Genomic DNA, 19,708 nt, shown 5'->3' with positions numbered 1-19,708 from the left:
TCGTTCCTTTCGTTTCAACAAAGAACAAAAACCTGATCCTTCATCCTCAGGAGCAGTTTCAGTTTGGAAACCATCTCCAATCTGGAATAAATCCAAGCCAGCCAGAAAGGCAAAGCCTGCTTCTAAGTCCAAATGAAGGTGCGGCCCTCATTCCAGCTCAGCTGGTAGGGGGCAGGTTACGTTTTTTCAAAGAAATTTGGATCACTTCTGTTCACAATCTTTGGATTCAGAACATTGTTTCAGAAGGGTACAGAATTGGTTTCAAGTTGAGACCTCCTGCAAAGAGATTTTTTCTTTCCCGTATCCCAGTAAATCCAGTAAAAGCTCAAGCATTTCTGAATTGTGTTTCAGATCTAGAGTTGACTGGAGTAATTGTGCCAGTTCCAGTTCTGGAACAGGGGATGGGGTTTTTATTCAAATCTCTTCATTGTACCAAAGAAGGAGAATTCCTTCAGACCAGTTCTGGATCTAAAAATATTGAATCGTTATGTAAGGATACCAACGTTCAAGATGGTAACTGTAAGGACTATCTTGCCTTTTGTTCAGCAAGGGAATTGTATGTCCACAATAGATTTACAGGATGCATATCTGCATATTCCGATTCATCCGGATCATTATCGGTTCCTGAGATTCTCTTTTCTGGACAAGCATTACCAGTTTGTGGCTCTGCCGTTTGGCCTTGCTACAGCTCCAAGAATTTTTACAAAGGTTCTCGGTGCCCTTCTGTCTGTAATCAGAGAACAGGGTATTGTGGTATTTCCTTATTTGGACGATATCTTGGTACTTGCTCAGTCTTTACATTTAGCAGAATTTCATACGAATCGACTTGTGTTGTTTCTTCAAGATCATGGTTGGAGGATCAATTTACCAAAAACTTCATTGATTCCTCAGACAAGGGTAACCTTTCTGGGTTTCCAAATAGATTCAGTGTCCATGACTCTGTCCTTAACAGACAAGAGGCGTCTAAAACTGATGGCAGCTTGTCGAAACCTTCAGTCACAATCATTCCCTTCGGTAGCCTTATGCATGGAAATTCTAGGTCTTATGACTGCTGCATCGGACGCGATCCCCTTTGCTCGTTTTCACATGCGACCTCTTCAGCTTTGTATGCTGAATCAATGGTGCAAGGATTACACAAAGATATCTCAATTAATATCTTTAAAACCGATTGTTCGACACTCTCTAACGTGGTGCACAGATCACCATCGTTTGATTCAGGGGGCTTCTTTTGTGCTTCCGACCTGGACTGTAATTTCAACAGATGCAAGTCTCACAGGTTGGGGAGCTGTGTGGGGATCTCTGACGGCACAAGGAGTTTGGGAATCTCAGGAGGTGAGATTACCGATCAATATTTTTGAACTCCGTGCAATTTTCAGAGCTCTTCAGTTTTGGCCTCTTCTGAAGAGAGAATCGTTCATTTGTTTTCAGACAGACAATGTCACAACTGTGGCATACATCAATCATCAAGGAGGAACTCACAGTCCTCTGGCTATGAAAGAAGTATCTCGAATTTTGGTTTGGGCGGAATCCAGCTCCTGTCTAATCTCTGCGGTTCATATCCCAGGTGTAGACAATTGGGAAGCGGATTATCTCAGTCGCCAAACGTTGCATCCGGGCGAATGGTCTCTTCACCCAGAGGTATTTCTTCAGATCGTTCAAATGTGGGAACTTCCAGAAATAGATTTGATGGCGTCCCATCTAAACAAGAAACTTCCCAGGTATCTGTCCAGATCCCGGGATCCTCAGGCGGAGGCAGTGGATGCATTATCACTTCCTTGGAAGTATCATCCTGCCTATATCTTTCCGCCTCTAGTTCTTCTTCCAAGAGTAATCTCCAAGATTCTGAAGGAATGCTCGTTTGTTCTGCTGGTAGCTCCGGCATGGCCTCACAGGTTTTGGTATGCGGATCTTGTCCGGATGGCCTCTTGCCAACCGTGGACTCTTCCGTTAAGACCAGACCTTCTGTCACAAGGTCCTTTTTTCCATCAGGATCTGAAATCCTTAAATTTAAAGGTATGGAGATTGAACGCTTGATTCTTCGTCAAAGAGGTTTCTCTGACGCTGTGATTAATACTATGTTACAGGCTCGTAAATCTGTATCTAGAGAGATATATTATAGAGTCTGGAAGACTTATATTTCTTGGTGTATTTCTCATCATTTTTCTTGGCATTCTTTTAGAATTCCGAGAATTTTACAGTTTCTTCAGGATGGTTTAGATAAAGGTTTGTCCGCAAGTTCCTTGAAAGGACAAATCTCTGCTCTTTCTGTTCTTTTTCACAGAAAGATTGCTATTCTTCCTGATATTCATTGTTTTGTACAAGCTTTGGTTCGTATAAAACCTGTCATTAAGTCAATTTCTCCTCCTTGGAGTTTGAATTTGGTTCTGGGCGCTCTTCAAGCTCCTCCGTTTGAACCTATGCATTCATTGGACATTAAATTACTTTCTTGGAAAGTTTTGTTCCTTTTGGCCATCTCTTCTGCCAGAAGAGTTTCTGAATTATCTGCTCTTTCTTGTGAGTCTCCTTTTCTGATTTTTCATCAGGATAAGGCAGTGTTGCAAACTTCTTTTGAATTTTTACCTAAAGTTGTGAATTCCAACAACATTAGTAGAGAAATTGTGGTTCCTTCATTATGTCCTAATCCTAAGAATTCTAAGGAGAAATCGCTGCATTCTTTGGATGTTGTTAGAGCTTTGAAATATTATGTTGAAGCTACTAAATCTTTCAGAAAGACTTCTAGTCTATTTGTTATCTTTTCCGGTTCTAGAAAAGGCCAGAAAGCTTCTGCCATTTCTTTGGCATCTTGGTTGAAATCTTTAATTCATCTTGCCTATGTTGAGTCGGGTAAAACTCCGCCTCAGAGAATTACAGCTCATTCTACTAGGTCAGTTTCTACTTCCTGGGCGTTTAGGAATGAAGCTTCGGTTGATCAGATTTGCAAAGCAGCAACTTGGTCCTCTTTGCATACTTTTACTAAATTCTACCATTTTGATGTATTTTCTTCTTCTGAAGCAGTTTTTGGTAGAAAAGTACTTCAGGCAGCGGTTTCAGTTTGAATCTTCTGCTTATGTTTTTCGTTAAACTTTATTTTGGGTGTGGATTATTTTCAGCAGGAATTGGCTGTCTTTATTTTATCCCTCCCTCTCTAGTGACTCTTGTGTGGAAAGATCCACATCTTGGGTAATCATTATCCCATACGTCACTAGCTCATGGACTCTTGCTAATTACATGAAAGAAAACATAATTTATGTAAGAACTTACCTGATAAATTCATTTCTTTCATATTAGCAAGAGTCCATGAGGCCCGCCCTTTTTTTGGGGTGGTTATGAATTTTTTTATAAAGCACAATTATTCCAATTCCTTATTTTATATGCTTTCGCACTTTTTTCTTATCACCCCACTTCTTGGCTATTCGTTAAACTGAATTGTCGGTGTGGTGAGGGGTGTATTTATAGGCATTTTGAGGTTTGGGAAACTTTGCCCCTCCTGGTAGGAATGTATATCCCATACGTCACTAGCTCATGGACTCTTGCTAATATGAAAGAAATGAATTTATCAGGTAAGTTCTTACATAAATTATGTTTTCTATTTTTTTTTCCGTTGTCACTTTTTCCTTTGTTCTTTATATGTCTTATGTTTGTTAGCTTTGTTTAGTGTTGTGTGTTACTCTTAGTGGAACTAATTGTGTTTTTTCCTTTATTTTGTTGTATTCTCTTGCATAGAACAGTCTTGATAAAGGTCCCTGTGAGGACCGAAACGTTGACTGACTGAATTAATGAACTATTAATAAATTTTGTGTTAATTAAGTCCTGTGTGTGCCTCTTCTCTTCATGAAAGTTTCTACCTATCTACCATAGAGTGCACCCAGGCAACACAACTTACAGTGAGTACTTGGATCCTAAAACTAGAGTGTATATATGTGTGTGTGTGTATGTGTGTATATATATATATATATATATATATATATCTATACTGTATAAGGAAACTATTTAGAAGTTCACTTCACAAACGTACGATTCATCAAAGAGTAAAATATTTTAGTCAGTGCTTCATTGTATTAATAAGGGGAAGTGTGTGGCTTTTTAGGGTAGTTTGTGCTGATTCTGTAAAGGATCTTATGTAGAATAGATAAAGGTTATTCTCTTTTACAAAACAATGCACCTGACATATAAAGTGATGATAAATATATTGTGTTTTTCTGAGTTGTTTGACAATTGCTGCCACAGCTATATTTGCTTATCTTGTGTAGTATTGACTGAAGTATAATTATGTTCCTTTATGCAGGTGAAAACTATAGCAATGCAACAGCACTTGTGATTACGATCCCTGTCCAAAATTATCATAACGACACAGAAAAAATAAACAAAGCAAAGGCCTGGGAAAAAGAGTAAGTTTTTTTGTTTGTTTTTTATAAAGGTCATTCTCAGTCAAGATTAACTCAGTGGCTGTTAAAAAAAAAAAAAAAAAAAAAAAAAAAGCGTTAAAGGCAACCAAATGACTAAAGGCGAAATTTTTTGCTTTAATGGCTTACTACTAAGTGTTAAAAGCTCCCAAAGGGGCCGGTGAGACAATCGGTAACAGTAATTATATGTGTATGCCATTTCCTGCTGAAAAGCTTGGTGCTCCCTAGTGGGACTTGAAATGTATTGGTAAAAAAAAAATAATCTTTATTTAGAAAATCATTAAAAAGCTACAGACAGACAGCAAAAAAACAGGACAAACTGTCTGACATGTTTCGGCCGTATGGCCTTAATCATAGACACTCCATTGGTTAATTTTTTTTTTTTTTTGGTTTTCAAAGCTTTATTAAGATTCAATGAAAAGAACAGTACATACATCAAAAAAGAAATGATAGGTTACATAATGTTAGACTGATCTTCCACCACATTATCTACAACAGAGCCATAAAGTCATCAAAGTTCTTGAGTGGAATGGAAGAGGCGGATACAGCTCCACCCTTTTGCTTATGCATGCATTGACGTATAACTAAAAAAAGAAATGTCACAACTGTTCTACAATTTGTAACCTGGTTACGTACAGGTTATGCAAGTATGAGAGATGAGAATTCCCGGAACTCCATTGGTTAATTTTAATTAATTAATTTTAAAATATATATCTGTAGCTGTCATTCTATTGGGTAGCCACTGATCATGTGATTAACTTAAAGGGACACTGAACCCAAAAATTTTCTTTCGTGATTCAGATAGAGCATGACATTTTAAGCAACTTTCAAATTTACTCCTATTATCAAATTTTCTTCATTCTCTTGGTATCTTTATTTGAAATGCAAGAATGTAACTTTAGATGCCGGCCCATTTTTGGTGAACAACCTGGGTTGTCCTTGCTGATTGGTGGATAAATTCATCCACCAATAAAAAAGTGTTGTCCAGAGTACTAAACCAAGAAAAAAGCTTAGATGTCTTCTTTTTTAAATAAAGATACCAAGAGAACGAAGAATAATTGATAATAGGAGTAAATTAGAAAGTTGCTTAAAATTGCATGCTCTACCTGAATCACGAAAGAAAAAATTTGGGTTCAGTGTCCCTTTAATGAACATCAAATAATTAACCAATGCTTATCCAGATTGCATCAAAAATAAGGTGCATAAATAAAACATTCATGAATACATAGTATATATTGCTAGCACATGTATCAACCCTTAATATGAACAAGTAATAATACAATTGATGAAAGTTAGAGACATAATCAAAAGGACCATGGTGCTATTGTATCATTATTATAGTATCATTATGTTATAGTTCTAAAACCTCAGACATTCAATATTGTTATTATTATTATTATTAATAATTAATATTATTAGATATTGTGTCAATCTGTTATTGGGAAGGAAGTAAAGACTATTCCTATTAGAAGCATGACGTTTCTCCCTAACTTTCAGGTATGGATCATATAACGATCAATAGCCCATGCCTTATAGAAAAATAATAGAATCCAATTGTTTTTTAAAGACTAGGAAAATGTTTCCTCTAACCCATACTGCAATGCGATTTCAGCAAACCAATCAATGCTGACTCATAAATAACTCCACTGAAGTGAGCACAATGTTACCTATATGGCAAACATGAAGTAGAGCTTTGAAAAACTGTCAAAATACACTGAGACAAGAGGCGGCCTTCAAGGGCTTAGAAATTGGCACATGAGCCTACCTAGGTTTAGCTTTCAACAAAGAATACAAAAAGAACATATCAAATTTGATTATAAAAGTAAATTGGAAAATTGTTGAAAATTACATCCCTATTTGAATCATGAAAGTTTAATTTTGACTAGACTGTCTCTTTAACATTTTGCATGGGTTACATATTGTAATATGAAAGCAATAGTGCAATAATACAATTCTCATAAGAGCATTTGTTTTTGCACTTTTATGTTCCTTTAAGTTTTAGAATGGGATATAACAGTCAATATGTTATCAGAAAAAAAATATGCAGCAGATTGTAAAAATCCTATAGTCTTGAGATGTTTTTTTTTTTTTAAACATATACTTATATGTTCCTTCAAAGAGCAAGCACAATGCTTCCAGATTATTATGTATTTTATTGGTTTTCTATTGAGTACAGGGAAGCCATGTATTAAATATGCTTTATGCACCGAAATGTTAAATGTGGCAATATGTCACTGTCCCACAATATGGAAACTGGAAGTATAGTCAGTCATAATTGCAATTTAAGGGCTTGATTTTTGTGTGTGCACGGTGGGGGGGTACAATTAAAGGGATAGACAGGTCAAAATTGCTTCTAGTATGAGTTATTACTGTGTGTCTGCAGCATATGCGCATATCCTGTGAAGGCCTTTGCGCCAGTATTCAAACACCACACCACCTCAGAGAGCTGGCAGTGGTGTGTGTTGCTTCTGAATACATAATTTGTGTTATGCAAGCTACTGCTGACTCTCTAAGAAGATTCTAATTCAAATTGAAATGCACCCATTTAGTTGTTTTACCTTTCTATCCCTTTTAAGTGTATTGTTGTCAATAAAAAGCAATAAGTTCCATATTTCTATACCGAGCAAGGAACATTATGATTTGGAACATTATGAATAGTCGTGTGCGTTTAGGTAAAATGCTCTGATGCACAACAAAATAGAGAAAAATTCCTTTAAGGTAATATGCAATATTTTTTTATACATAGTACAGTTTGTCTTATCTTTTTCAAGAAACCATTAGACAAGTTTTTTGTTTTTATCTAATATTACTTTTAGGTTTATCACATTTGTGAAGAATTACCACCATCAAAACTTATCCATTTCATTCTCTGCTGAGAGGAGCATTGAGGATGAACTTAATCGTGAAAGCAACAGCGACGTAACTACAGTCATTATCAGCTATGCTGCTATGTTTGTCTACATCTCATTGGCTTTGGGTCATATCAGGCACTGCAGCAGCATCTTGGTATGTTTTATACTTATTCTTATTTCCTTCTAAATACAGGGAGAGTCTACAGCTGCATTCATTGCTTGTGGAAATACAGAACCTGGCCATCAGGAGGAGGCAAAGACACCCCAGCCAAAGGCTTAAATACCTCCCCAACTTCCTCCATCCCCCAGTCATTCTTTGCCTTTCGTCACAGGAGGTTGGCAGAGAAGTATCAGAAGTTTTTCGGAGTAGTTCCTTATGGAGGGTAGTACTCTTCGAGATGGAACTGGAGTTTTAAGTAGTCTTGTCAGCCTCTCAGTGAGAGCATTGACAAAAGTTAGTCAGGAGATGCAGGGAGAGTCTTTCTGCGAACCCATCCAGACTCATATTGACAGCTCCTAAAGCAATTCACGAGTTTCGCTGCCTGCTTTCTTTACTCAAGTCCATGTCAGAAGCGCTGCTACAATCTGTCAAACTTGAAGGACCGTGTCACTGTTCCATGGCATAGATTCCGGTAAGATTGTTTCATTACTTTATACACTTGTTAACGATAGAAAACAGGGTCTCAGTGGGACTCCTTTATCTTATGGAATCATAGGGTTAATATCTCCTGAGGGGGATTATAGAACAGTGGGACTTTTTAATTGTATATTATGTGATTTGACTGCTTATGTGTAAGAACGTTTGGGCTACTAGGCTGATACGGAACATACAGGTTATTTATTTGGAGAGCTGCGCAGTTTCTTTTTATTAAGATGGCACGCTTTTTCCTTAGCAGGGCTAGGTTCTGCATGAGCACCATGTGACTGGTAGTGGTCATGTTTTTTCCCCCCCCCATCTTCCGATTCATGACCGGGTGTCTGAGGAGCATCTTCTCTATCTAGGTCATAGGTGGTGGTGAGTGCCCCAGCCATTGGGGATATAAGGTGCCAGTTGTTTTTTTCTTTTCTATAAATTTATATAGACAAGTTATGGAGGATTCTGATATAGAGGATTCCTCCGATACAGATTTTGTTACCTGCCCTCTCAATTATGTTTCGTATGCCGCAATAACGTGTTCTCAGCAACAAATGTTGAAATGTTAGAGACCACTGAGCCATCCGCCTCTGAGGATTCTTCATCCAGTGAGGTGTGTTCCCTAGATTCTGTTCCTACATATGCAGTTGTCCTGGGTTCCGACCCTCCTTCGCCTGTAAGGGGTTTGTTTACACTAGAGGTTATTACGCAGTTCCGCATGGCCATCTCTTCGGCCTTAGATATGTTACCTATCCCTGCTACACGTAAGCGAAGGGGTAATCCGGGCTCTCCTGCCAATGGACACTTGTTTAAAATAGTGGCTGTGTCCGATCAGTCCTCTGGGGATGCGGTTACCTCTGAGGCTTCAGAGGAAGATCCTCCTGGGTCAGAGTCTGCTGACTTGGGTCCTCCGACTATGGAGGGCTTTGCATTTAGATTTAGAAGGGTACGCCTGTTACTCCTGAAAGAGATTTTGGCAATGTTGGAGGTTCCCAGTGCTGATCCGTCAGTTGCATCTCAGTCCTCTAAATCTGATAACGAGCTTATCTAGATGTGGGAAGGAGGGGATCCTATTCCTTGTCTTGTGTTACCTTTTTTTGTTTATTGTTTAGTTAGAATCCCAGTTCCGAGCTCTATGGGGGATTGTGTTGTATTACAGGTCGGACCTGTTTTTTGTTTACACTCTCCTTTTCAAGGCGGTTGCCTGTTTGTTTTGTAGAGCTCTGGGTTGTTATAGAAACTCTTCTTAGAAGGATGTTTCGTCACATGGGATTTTTGGTACTATCAACTTTGATGTTTGAGATTGTTGGAGTTTTCCAATGGAAGATTCTAGTTTTCTGGTCGGGGGGGTTCCCTCTATTTTCTAGAATTGAAAGTTAAGCCTCGAAGCATACTTCCGTGTTGTTCTCAGTTTCCTAGCGCTGCTGGGACTTTAGAATTTACTTTCTCCAACATAGGTGTGTCCGGTCCACGGCGTCATCCTTACTTGTGGGATATTCTCTTCCCCAACAGGAAATGGCAAAGAGCCCAGCAAAGCTGGTCATATGATCCCTCCTAGGCTCCGCCTACCCCAGTCATTCTCTTTGCCGTTGCACAGGCAACATCTCCACGGAGATGGCTAAGAGTTTTTTGGTGTTTAAATGTAGTTTTTATTCTTCAATCAAGTGTTTGTTATTTTAAAATAGTGCTGGTATGTACTATTTACTCTGAAACAGAAAAGAGAAGAAGATTTCTGTTTGTGAGAGGAAGATGATTTTAGCAAACGTTACTAAAATCGATTGCTGTTTCCACACAGGACTGTTGAGATGAAGTAACTTCAGTTGGGGGAAGCAGTTGGCAGACTTTTCTGCCTGAGGTATGATGGCCACATTTCTAACACGACTTGGTAATGCTGGAAGGCTGTCATTTTCCCTATGGGGACCGGTAAGCCATTTTCTTAGATTAAGTATGAGAATAAAGGCTTTATAAGAGCTTAAAAAACTGGTAGACATTTTTCTGGGCTAAAACGATTACTTGCTAAGCATATTTGACAGATTATAGCGCTTTATAATTATTATAATCTTGGGGATTGTTGTTAAAAAACGGCAGGCACTGTATGAACACCTTTTTCAGATGGGGGCCTTTCTCTAGTCATAGGCAGAGCCTCATTTTCGCGCCACTAATGCGCAGTTGTTTTTGGAAGGCAAGGCATGCAGATGCATGTGTGAGGAGCTAAGAACCACTGAAAAAGCTTACAGAAGGCGTCATTTGGTATCGTATTCCCCTCTGGGCTTGGTTGGGTCTCAGCAAAGCAGATTCCTGGGACTGTATAGGGGTTAAATATAGAAACGGCTCCGGTTCCGTTATTTTAAGGGTTAAAGCTTTCAAATTTGGTGTGCAATACTTTTAAGGCTTTAAGACACTGTGGTGAAATTTTGGTGAATTTTGAACAATTGCTTCATACTTTTTCGCATAGTCAGTAATAAAGTGTGTTCTGTTTAAAATTTAAAGTGACAGTAACGGTTTTATTTTAAAACGTTTTTGGTGCTTTGTTGACAAGTTTAAGCCTGTTTAACATGTCTGAACCATCAGATAAACAATGTTCTATATGTATGAAAGCCAAGGTGTCTCCCCATTTAAATATATGTGATAATTGTGACATGGTGTCCAAACAAAGTAGGGACAATGATGCCACAGATAATAATAGTGCCCAAGATGATTCTTCAGATGAGGGGAGTAAGCATGGTACTGCATCACCCCCTTCTGTGTCTACACCAGTTTTGCCCACACAAGAGGCCCCTAGTACATCTAGTGCGCCAATACTTATTACTATGCAACAATTAACGGCTGTTATGGATAATTCTATTGCAAATATTTTATCTAAAATGCCTACTTATCAAAGAAAGCGCGATTGCTCTGTTTTAAACACTGAAGAGCAAGAGGACGCTGATGATAACGCTTCTGACATACCCTCACACCAATCTGAAGGGGCCAGGAGGGAGGTTTTGTCTGAGGGAGAAATTTCAGATTCAGGGAAAATTTCTCAACAAGCTGAACCTGATGTTGTAACATTTAAATTTAAATTAGAACATCTCCGCGCACTGCTTAAGGAGGTTTTATCTACTCTGGATGATTGTGACAATTTGGTCATTCCAGAGAAATTATGTAAGATGGATAAGTTCCTAGAGGTTCCGGTGCCCCCCGATGTTTTTCCTATACCCAAGCGGGTGGCGGATATAGTAAACAAGGAATGGGAAAGGCCCGGCATACCTTTTGTGCCTCCCCCTATATTTAAGAAATTATTTCCTATAGTCGACCCCAGAAAGGACTTATGGCAGACCGTCCCTAAGGTCGAGAGGGCGGTCTCTACTCTAAACAAACGCACTACTATTCCCATAGAAGATAGTTGTGCTTTTAAAGATCCTATGGATAAAAAATTAGAGGGTTTGCTTAAAAAAATGTTTGTTCAGCAAGGTTACCTTCTTCAACCAATTTCATGCATTGTTCCTGTCACTACGGCAGCGTGTTTCTGGTTCGAAGAACTAGAAAAGTCGCTCGATAAAGAATCTTCGTATGAGGAGATTATGGGCAGAGTTCACGCACTTAAATTGGCTAACTCTTTTATTCTAGATGCCGCTTTGCAATTAGCGAGATTAGCGGCGAAAAATTCGGGGTTTGCTATCGTGGCGCGCAGAGCGCTCTGGCTGAAGTCTTGGTCAGCGGATGTGTCTTCCAAGACAAAATTACTTAACATCCCTTTCAAGGGCAAAACACTGTTTGGGCCCGATTTGAAAGAGATTATTTCAGACATCACCGGAGGAAAGGGCCACGCCCTTCCTCAGGATAGGTCTTTTAAGGCTAGAAATAAGCCTAATTTTCGTCCCTTTCGCAGAAACGGACCAGCCTCTACTTCTACATCCTCTAAGCAAGAGGGTAATTCTTCTCAACCCAAACCAGCCTGGAGACCGATGCAAGGCTGGAACAAGGGTAAGCAGGCCAAGAAGCCTGCCACTGCTACCAAAACAGCATGAAGGGATGGCCCCCGATCCGGGACCGGATCTGGTGGGGGGCAGACTTTCTCTCTTTGCTCAGGCCTGGGCAAGAGATGTTCAGGATCCTTGGGCACTAGAAATAGTTTCTCAAGGTTATCTCCTGGAATTCAAGGAACTACCCCCAAGGGGAAGGTTCCACAGGTCTCAATTATCTTCAAACCAAATAAAAAGACAGGCATTCTTACATTGTGTAGAAGACCTGTTAAGGATGGGAGTAATTCATCCAGTTCCAATAAGAGAACAAGGGATGGGGTTTTACTCCAACCTGTTCATAGTTCCCAAAAAAGAGGGAACGTTCAGACCAATTCTAGATCTCAAGATCCTAAACAAATTTCTCAAGGTCCCATCGTTCAAAATGGAAACCATTCGAACGATCCTTCCTACCATCCAGGAAGGTCAATTCATGACCACGGTGGATTTAAAGGATGCGTACCTCCATATTCCCATCCACAAGGAACATCATCAGTTCCTAAGGTTCGCTTTTCTGGACAAGCATTACCAGTTTGTGGCACTTCCATTCGGGTTAGCCACTGCTCCGAGAATTTTCACAAAGGTACTAGGGTCCCTTCTAGCGGTTCTAAGACCAAGGGGCATTGCAGTAGTAGCGTACTTGGACGACATCCTGATTCAAGCGTCGTCTCTGTCAAAGGCAAAGGCTCATACGGACATCGTCCTAGCCTTTCTCAGATCTCACGGATGGAAAGTAAACATAGAAAAAAGTTCTCTTTCCCCGTCAACAAGAGTTCCCTTCTTGGGAACAATAATAGACTCCTTAGAAATGAGAATTTTTCTGACAGAGGTCAGAAAATCAAAACTTCTAAGCTCTTGTCAAGTTCTTCATTCTGTTCTTCGTCCTTCCATAGCGCAGTGCATGGAAGTAATAGGATTGATGGTTGCAGCAATGGACATAGTTCCTTTTGCACGAATTCATCTAAGACCATTACAACTGTGCATGCTCAGACAGTGGAATGGGGATTATACAGACTTGTCTCCGACGATTCAAGTAGATCAAAGGACCAGAGATTCACTCCGTTGGTGGCTAATCCTGGACAATCTGTCACAGGGAATGAGTTTCCGCAGACCAGAGTGGGTCATTGTCACGACCGACGCCAGTCTGGTGGGCTGGGGCGCGGTCTGGGAACCCCTGAAAGCTCAGGGTCTATGGTCTCGGGAAGAATCTCTTCTCCCGATAAACATTCTGGAACTGAGAGCGATATTCAATGCTCTCAAAGCTTGGCCTCATCTAGCAAAGGCCAAATTCATAAGGTTTCAATCAGACAACATGACGACAGTTGCTTATATCAACCATCAGGGGGGAACAAGGAGTTCCCTGGCGATGGAGGAAGTGACCAAGATAATTCAATGGGCGGAGGATCACTCCTGCCACTTATCTGCAATCCACATCCCAGGAGTGGAAAATTGGGAAGCGGATTTTCTGAGTCGTCAGACATTCCATCCGGGGGAGTGGGAACTCCACCCGGAAATCTTTGCCCAAATAACTCAATTATGGGGCATTCCAGACATGGATCTGATGGCGTCTCGCCAGAACTTCAAGGTTCCTTGTTACGGGTCCAGATCCAGGGATCCCAAGGCGACTCTAGTAGATGCACTAGTAGCACCTTGGACCTTCAACCTAGCTTATGTTTTCCCACCGTTTCCTCTCATTCCCAGGCTGATAGCCAGGATCAACCAGGAGAGGGCTTCGGTGATCTTGATAGCTCCTGCGTGGCCACGCAGGACTTGGTATGCAGACCTGGTGAATATGTCATCGGCTCCACCATGGAAGCTACCTTTGAGACAGGACCTTCTTGTTCAAGGTCCATTCGAACATCCGAATCTGGTTTCTCTCCAACTGACTGCTTGGAGATTGAACGCTTGATTTTATCAAAGCGTGGGTTTTCAGATTCTGTAATAGATACTCTTATTCAGGCTAGAAAGCCTGTAACTAGAAAGATTTACCATAAGATATGGAAAAAATATATCTATTGGTGTGAATCTAAAGGATTCCCATGGAACAAGATAAAAATTCCTTGGATTTTATCCTTTCTGCAAGAGGGTTTGGAGAAGGGATTATCTGCAAGTTCTCTGAAGGGACAGATTTCTGCGTTATCTGTTTTACTTCACAAAAGGCTGGCAGCTGTGCCAGACGTTCAGGCGTTTGTTCAGGCTCTGGTTAGAATCAAGCCTGTTTACAGACCTTTGACTCCTCCCTGGAGTCTCAATCTAGTTCTTTCAGTTCTTCAAGGGGTTCCGTTTGAACCCTTACATTCCGTAGATATTAAGTTATTATCTTGGAAAGTTTTGTTTTTGGTTGCAATTTCTTCTGCTAGAAGAGTTTCAGAGTTATCTGCTCTGCAGTGTTCTCCACCCTATCTGGTGTTCCATGCAGATAAGGTGGTTTTGCGTACTAAGCCTGGTTTTCTTCCGAAAGTTGTTTCCAACAAGAATATTAACCAGGAGATAGTTGTACCTTCTTTGTGCCCGAATCCAGTTTCAAAGAAGGAACGTTTGTTACACAATTTGGACGTAGTCCGTGCTCTAAAATTCTATTTAGAGGCCACTAAAGATTTCAGACAAACTTCTTCTTTGTTTGTTGTTTATTCTGGTAAAAGGAGAGGTCAAAAAGCAACTTCTACCTCTCTTTCTTTTTGGCTTAAAAGCATTATCCGATTGGCTTATGAGACTGCCGGACGGCAGCCTCCTGAAAGAATCACGGCTCACTCCACTAGGGCTGTGGCTTCCACATGGGCCTTCAAGAACGAGGCTTCTGTTGACCAGATATGTAAGGCAGCGACTTGGTCTTCTCTGCACACTTTTGCCAAATTTTACAAATTTGATACTTTTGCTTCTTCGGAGGCTATTTTTGGGAGAAAGGTTTTGCAAGCCGTGGTGCCTTCCATTTAGGTGACCTGATTTGCTCCCTCCCTTCATCCGTGTCCTAAAGCTTTGGTATTGGTTCCCACAAGTAAGGATGACGCCGTGGACCGGACACACCTATGTTGGAGAAAACAGAATTTATGCTTACCTGATAAATTACTTTCTCCAACGGTGTGTCCGGTCCACGGCCCGCCCTGGTTTTTTTTAATCAGGTCTGATGAATTATTTTCTCTAACTACAGTCACCACGGTATCATATGGTTTCTCCTATGCATATTTCCTCCTGTACGTCGGTCGAATGACTGGGGTAGGCGGAGCCTAGGAGGGATCATATGACCAGCTTTGCTGGGCTCTTTGCCATTTCCTGTTGGGGTAGAGAATATCCCACAAGTAAGGATGACGCCGTGGACCGGACACACCGTTGGAGAAAGTAATTTATCAGGTAAGCATAAATTCTGTTTTTCTTTGTTTTTTATGACAAACATGCTGTACACTTGATGACGGGCATGACTCGTTTTGGGTAAAAGTCAAGTCTGTTCTTTCCTTCTACTTCAGAGAATGAGCTCTTCTGGTCCAGGCAGAGCAGGTCTGTCTATACCAGAGGACAGGCAGGACCTGTCTTAGGTTTTTTTGGATGGGCGTGGGATGCTGGATCGTAGGGGCATGGGGGTCCTGGAGGACGGAGTTGAGCCTTTCCCTACGGCCTTTCTGGAATAGGTGACCTTTGGTGTCTTGTCCCGGTACCCTTCACAGTGTCTTTTCACTGTTAATGTGGTCCAATAGGGGAGGGGTTTTTCCCGTCCTTTCTGGGTCTGATGTTTTTAGGCAGAGCTTATTAGAGCTCTTTGTTCAGTGGGAATTCTTGGTTCTTTCTACTGGGATTTAGGCTGAAGATTTCTTTCTGGCTTAGAGTAGTCCAGTGTAGCCTGGTTATCTCTGTAGCTTGCAACTCGAAGGTTGAGAGTTTAAATCCAGCTGCTGTTGCTGGATACCCATTTCTTACTTCCTGGTTTAAGCAGGTCTGGGTCCTAGGGACCGTTTTTTTCTTCTGGAACCTCGTTGGATCCTGAGTTTTCTTTGGGATCTGAGGTTTAATGTAACAGTAGACTGTTTCTAGGTGTTGCGGTGGCTCCCGGGTTTTCATGGTTCTGGTTTTTCTAGCATCTACTAGTAGACTTTTTTTGGGATTGCTTCCTGCTGATTACACCCTTAGAGGTGGACCTAGACTGGAGTTCTGGTGTTTGCACCTGGCTGACTCTTTTGGATACAGTTTGGTCTTTTCAGACAGGAAGGCTCTTGGCCTTTGAACTTGCGAAGTTAGAATACTTCATAGGTTTCTGCCCTCCAATTCACCTTCAGGCCTTCATTGGCATGGTGGGGGGGTGATGGATTCAGCCCAGGCCGTGTCTTCGACATAGCATGGGGTCTGTCTGAGCAGTCATTTCCTTTGGATACCGGTTGGGGATTCGTTCTTCAGTGTTTGGTTCTGATCTCCCGGTGTTGGGGGATTTTTTCCTACTACACCGGGGCAGTTTTGTCTTGGTCTCTTCCCCGTCAGCAGGGTGAGAGTGGGGCCCAGAATTTACCTTCCATTTATCTTGGGGGTTTCTCTTTCCAGTCAAGCATTTTGTTCTGAGGTCTGGTTTGCTAGCTTCATTCCAGTTGGGACCTGTTAGTGAGTGAATTATTTGTGATTTAGTGAGTCCCTCCTGTGTAGACAGGCAGGTCTCAATTTGGTGGTGGGAGGCCCACCACGGCTCTTGGTGGCACTTCATTCTCTGAGAGTGCTCTTTCGGAGCGGATGTTATTTACAATCGTCCATTTTATTCTGTCTATCCAGAGGTTATTAACTGTGGATCTGAGGAAAGCAGATCGAGTTCTTATCGGAGGTCCACTGGCCTCGTGGCCTCAAAGATTGGTTTTCCGGTTTAGCAAGCTGTAGGCTTGGAGTTTTGAATCCTGCTGTTACAGGTTTCTTAAAATCTTAGGAGGTCTTGTGTAACCTTCTTATTTTCGGCCATGTCGCTGTTTTTCAAGTATGGCTCGATTTTCTCTGAAGTGGGCATCTGTGAGGCTGTTGTCCTTTTTATGCCCGGGAGTGTGTCTGCACGGATTAGAGGCTTTGCTATCTGAGTGTTCCCTTGTTGTGGGGACCTACAGGGTTCAGGTCTCTTACACCTTCTGGGGTGATTTGCGAGGGTTCGCTGGGATCTAGGTTTTCATTTCTGGAAGGTTTTTGGTCTTCCCTTAAGTTTGTTCTGGTTCCTCGTCTCCTATTCTAGGCGTGGAGGTCTCCCTTCTGGTGTCGGGAGGAACTAGCTTGTCTGGACTTTCTTCTGGTTTCTAGAGTATCTTCTTCCCCTCTAAAATGAGCTGGTGAAGGGTTTGTCTAGCTAGTTCTTGTTCGAGGGGAAGCCTGCCAAGATAATCTGGGTTGGCCTAGCTGCCTGATCAGCGAACGGTTGCAGATGGACTCAGTAATGGTTCCTTTCTCTGGTATGTTTTTACAGGTAGTTTTTTCCTATCTGTTGGTACTTGGTTCAGAAATCTTTTGATCTTCCAAGTGTTAAGTTATTTTTGTTAGGGCACTGCCTGTGGCTGAGTTGGCAGGACTATTTCCTGCTCCTTTGGGGTTGGATTTGTCCTTCAGGAGTTACATCGGTTTTCCTTTGTACCTATACAGGAGGTGGTTTTTGTATCTTATTCAAGGACCTATTTCGACTGTTGTGGTGTTTTCATGTGTTAAAGTTCATGTGTTGCAACTATTACAATATGTTTTCCTTCTTGGGCTCTCCCTTCTAATAGGGCTATCCATTGTCCAAATGGGATGAGGTTCTCCTTTTTTGGGGAATCCTACCTTGTAGTTTCTGTCAGACTTTATCAGAACGTTCTCAGTTTTTTCCTTTAGGTCTGGAGAGTGCAAGGTTTGGAAGCTGATTAGCTTCCTCCTTTTTGGAGCCAACTGTAGTAGCCTGATGGTTAGCTTAGCTGCCTAGCAAGCGAAAGTTTTGCAGTTTGAAACCAGCTGCAGCTACTTGCACCTTGAATGGAGGTGTGTTTAGATGGCTTTAGGAGACAGCAGGACACCAGCCTCCTCGGAGGTCTATGACTCAGTTCGAGTGCGGTGACATCTTTGGTGGTCTCTGACATGAGTTCCTATGGTTCTGATTGTTGGACGGCTACTTGGTCCTCCTAACATCCTACTTTCTTTTTCTTTAAGTTTTGCTTCTATTGAAGCCTTTGGGAGTTGTTGTTTTTTTGCAGGCTGTGGTGCCCTCAGATTGGGCCGCCTCTTATTAGTCCCTCCCGTTAGCATTCAGTGTCCTCTGTAGCTTTGGTATAATTTTCCCACAAGTAATGAATGCATCTGTGGACTCTCCCTGTATTTAGAAGGAAAACATAAATTATGACTTACCAGATAATTTTCTTTACTTCGATAAAGGGAGAGTCCACAGCTCCCGCCCATGCTCTCCGGTGGGCGACCCTAAATTTATATTGTTTTTTTTTTCTTCTGGCACCTTTTTTCACCCTGATATTTCTCCTACTGTTCCTTGTTCCCTCAGCAGAATGACTGGGGGATGGAGGAAGTGGGGTAGGTATTTAAGCCTTTGGCTGGGGTGTCTTTGCCTCCTCCTGGTGGCCAGGTTCTGTATTCCCACAAGTAATGAATGCAGCTGTGGACTTCTTTGTTTTTTTTGAGCACACACTGTTCCAAGTTTATAGTTTTATGTAGTTGTAGTGGACAGAACCCTTATTCACTTGTGTTTCAACACTTGTACAGTCAGTAGATGGTTTAATTATATTCATGATTCAATAGATTATTCCTTTTAAGGATTCTTTATTTAGGAGAACAGTGGGATACCCTGTAATTTATTGGTTAAAGGGACATTTTAGATTACAAAAAAATATTCTATTTAATTTTAGCATTTTTTTTTTCTTTAAACGAGTTACCTTTTTTTATCTGTTTAACCCCAGCAAATGAGTTGAATATAAATATATATTTCTCTTGTTAAGTGTATCCAGTCCACGGATCATCCATTACTTGTGGGATATTCTCTTTCCCAACAGGAAGTTGCAAGAGGATCACCCACAGCAGAGCTGCTATATAGCTCCTCCCCTCACTGCCATATCCAGTCATTCTCTTGCAACTCTCAACAAAGATGGACGTAGTAAGAGGAGAGTGGTGTATTATAGTTAGTTTTTTAACTTCAATCAAAAGTTTGTTATTTTTAAATGGTACCGGAGTGTGCTGTTTCATCTCAGGCAGCATTAGAAGAAGAATCTGCCTGTGATTTCTATGATCTTAGCAGAAGTAGCTAAGATCCACTGCCGTTCTCACATATTCTGAGGAGTGAGGTAACTTCAGAGGGGGAATGGCATGCAGGTTTTCCTGCAATAAGGTATGTGCAGTAAACATATTTCTAGGGATGGAACTTGCTAGAAAAATGCTGCAGATACCGGATTTATGTAAGTTAAGCCTTAAATACAGTGATAGCGACTGGTATCAGGCTTATTAACAGAGATACATACTCTTATAAAAGTGTAATATAAAACGTTTGCTGGCATGTTTAATCGTTTTTATATATGCTTGGTGATAAAACTTATTGGGGCCTAGTTTTTTTCCACATGGCTGGCTTGATTTTTGCCTAGAAACAGTTTCCTGAGGCTTTCCACTGTTGTAATATGAGTGGGAAGGGCCTATTTTAGTGCTTTTCTGTGCAGCTAAAAATACTGACAAAGACATTCAGCTTCCCTCTGCATGATACAGGACATCTCTGAAGGGCTCAAAAGGCTTCAAAGTCGTGTTTGAGGAGGGTAACAATCACAGTAGACTGTGGCAGTTGTTGTGACTGTTTAAAAAAAACGTTTTTATCATTTATTATTCTGTTTTTGTTATTAAGGGGTTAATCAT

General features: G+C 41.1%; 1 protein-coding gene across 1 annotated transcript in view; it reads left to right on the top strand.

Moving 5' to 3' along the window:
• Nucleotides 1–19,708, top strand: part of NPC1 (NPC intracellular cholesterol transporter 1) — a 322,060-nt gene that overhangs the window by 164,872 nt on the left and 137,480 nt on the right. The window contains exons 11-12 of the mRNA XM_053714975.1: nt 4,286–4,388; nt 7,220–7,409. Of these exons, the coding sequence (XP_053570950.1) occupies nt 4,286–4,388; nt 7,220–7,409 (293 nt within the window). The remainder of the gene's footprint in view (nt 1–4,285; nt 4,389–7,219; nt 7,410–19,708) is intronic.

The sequence above is a fragment of the Bombina bombina genome, chromosome 5 (genome assembly GCF_027579735.1).
Source record: "Bombina bombina isolate aBomBom1 chromosome 5, aBomBom1.pri, whole genome shotgun sequence".
Classification (NCBI taxonomy): domain Eukaryota; kingdom Metazoa; phylum Chordata; class Amphibia; order Anura; family Bombinatoridae; genus Bombina; species Bombina bombina.
The sequence above is the reverse complement of the archived record's forward strand: the minus strand, read 5'-3'. Positions and strand labels throughout refer to the sequence as shown.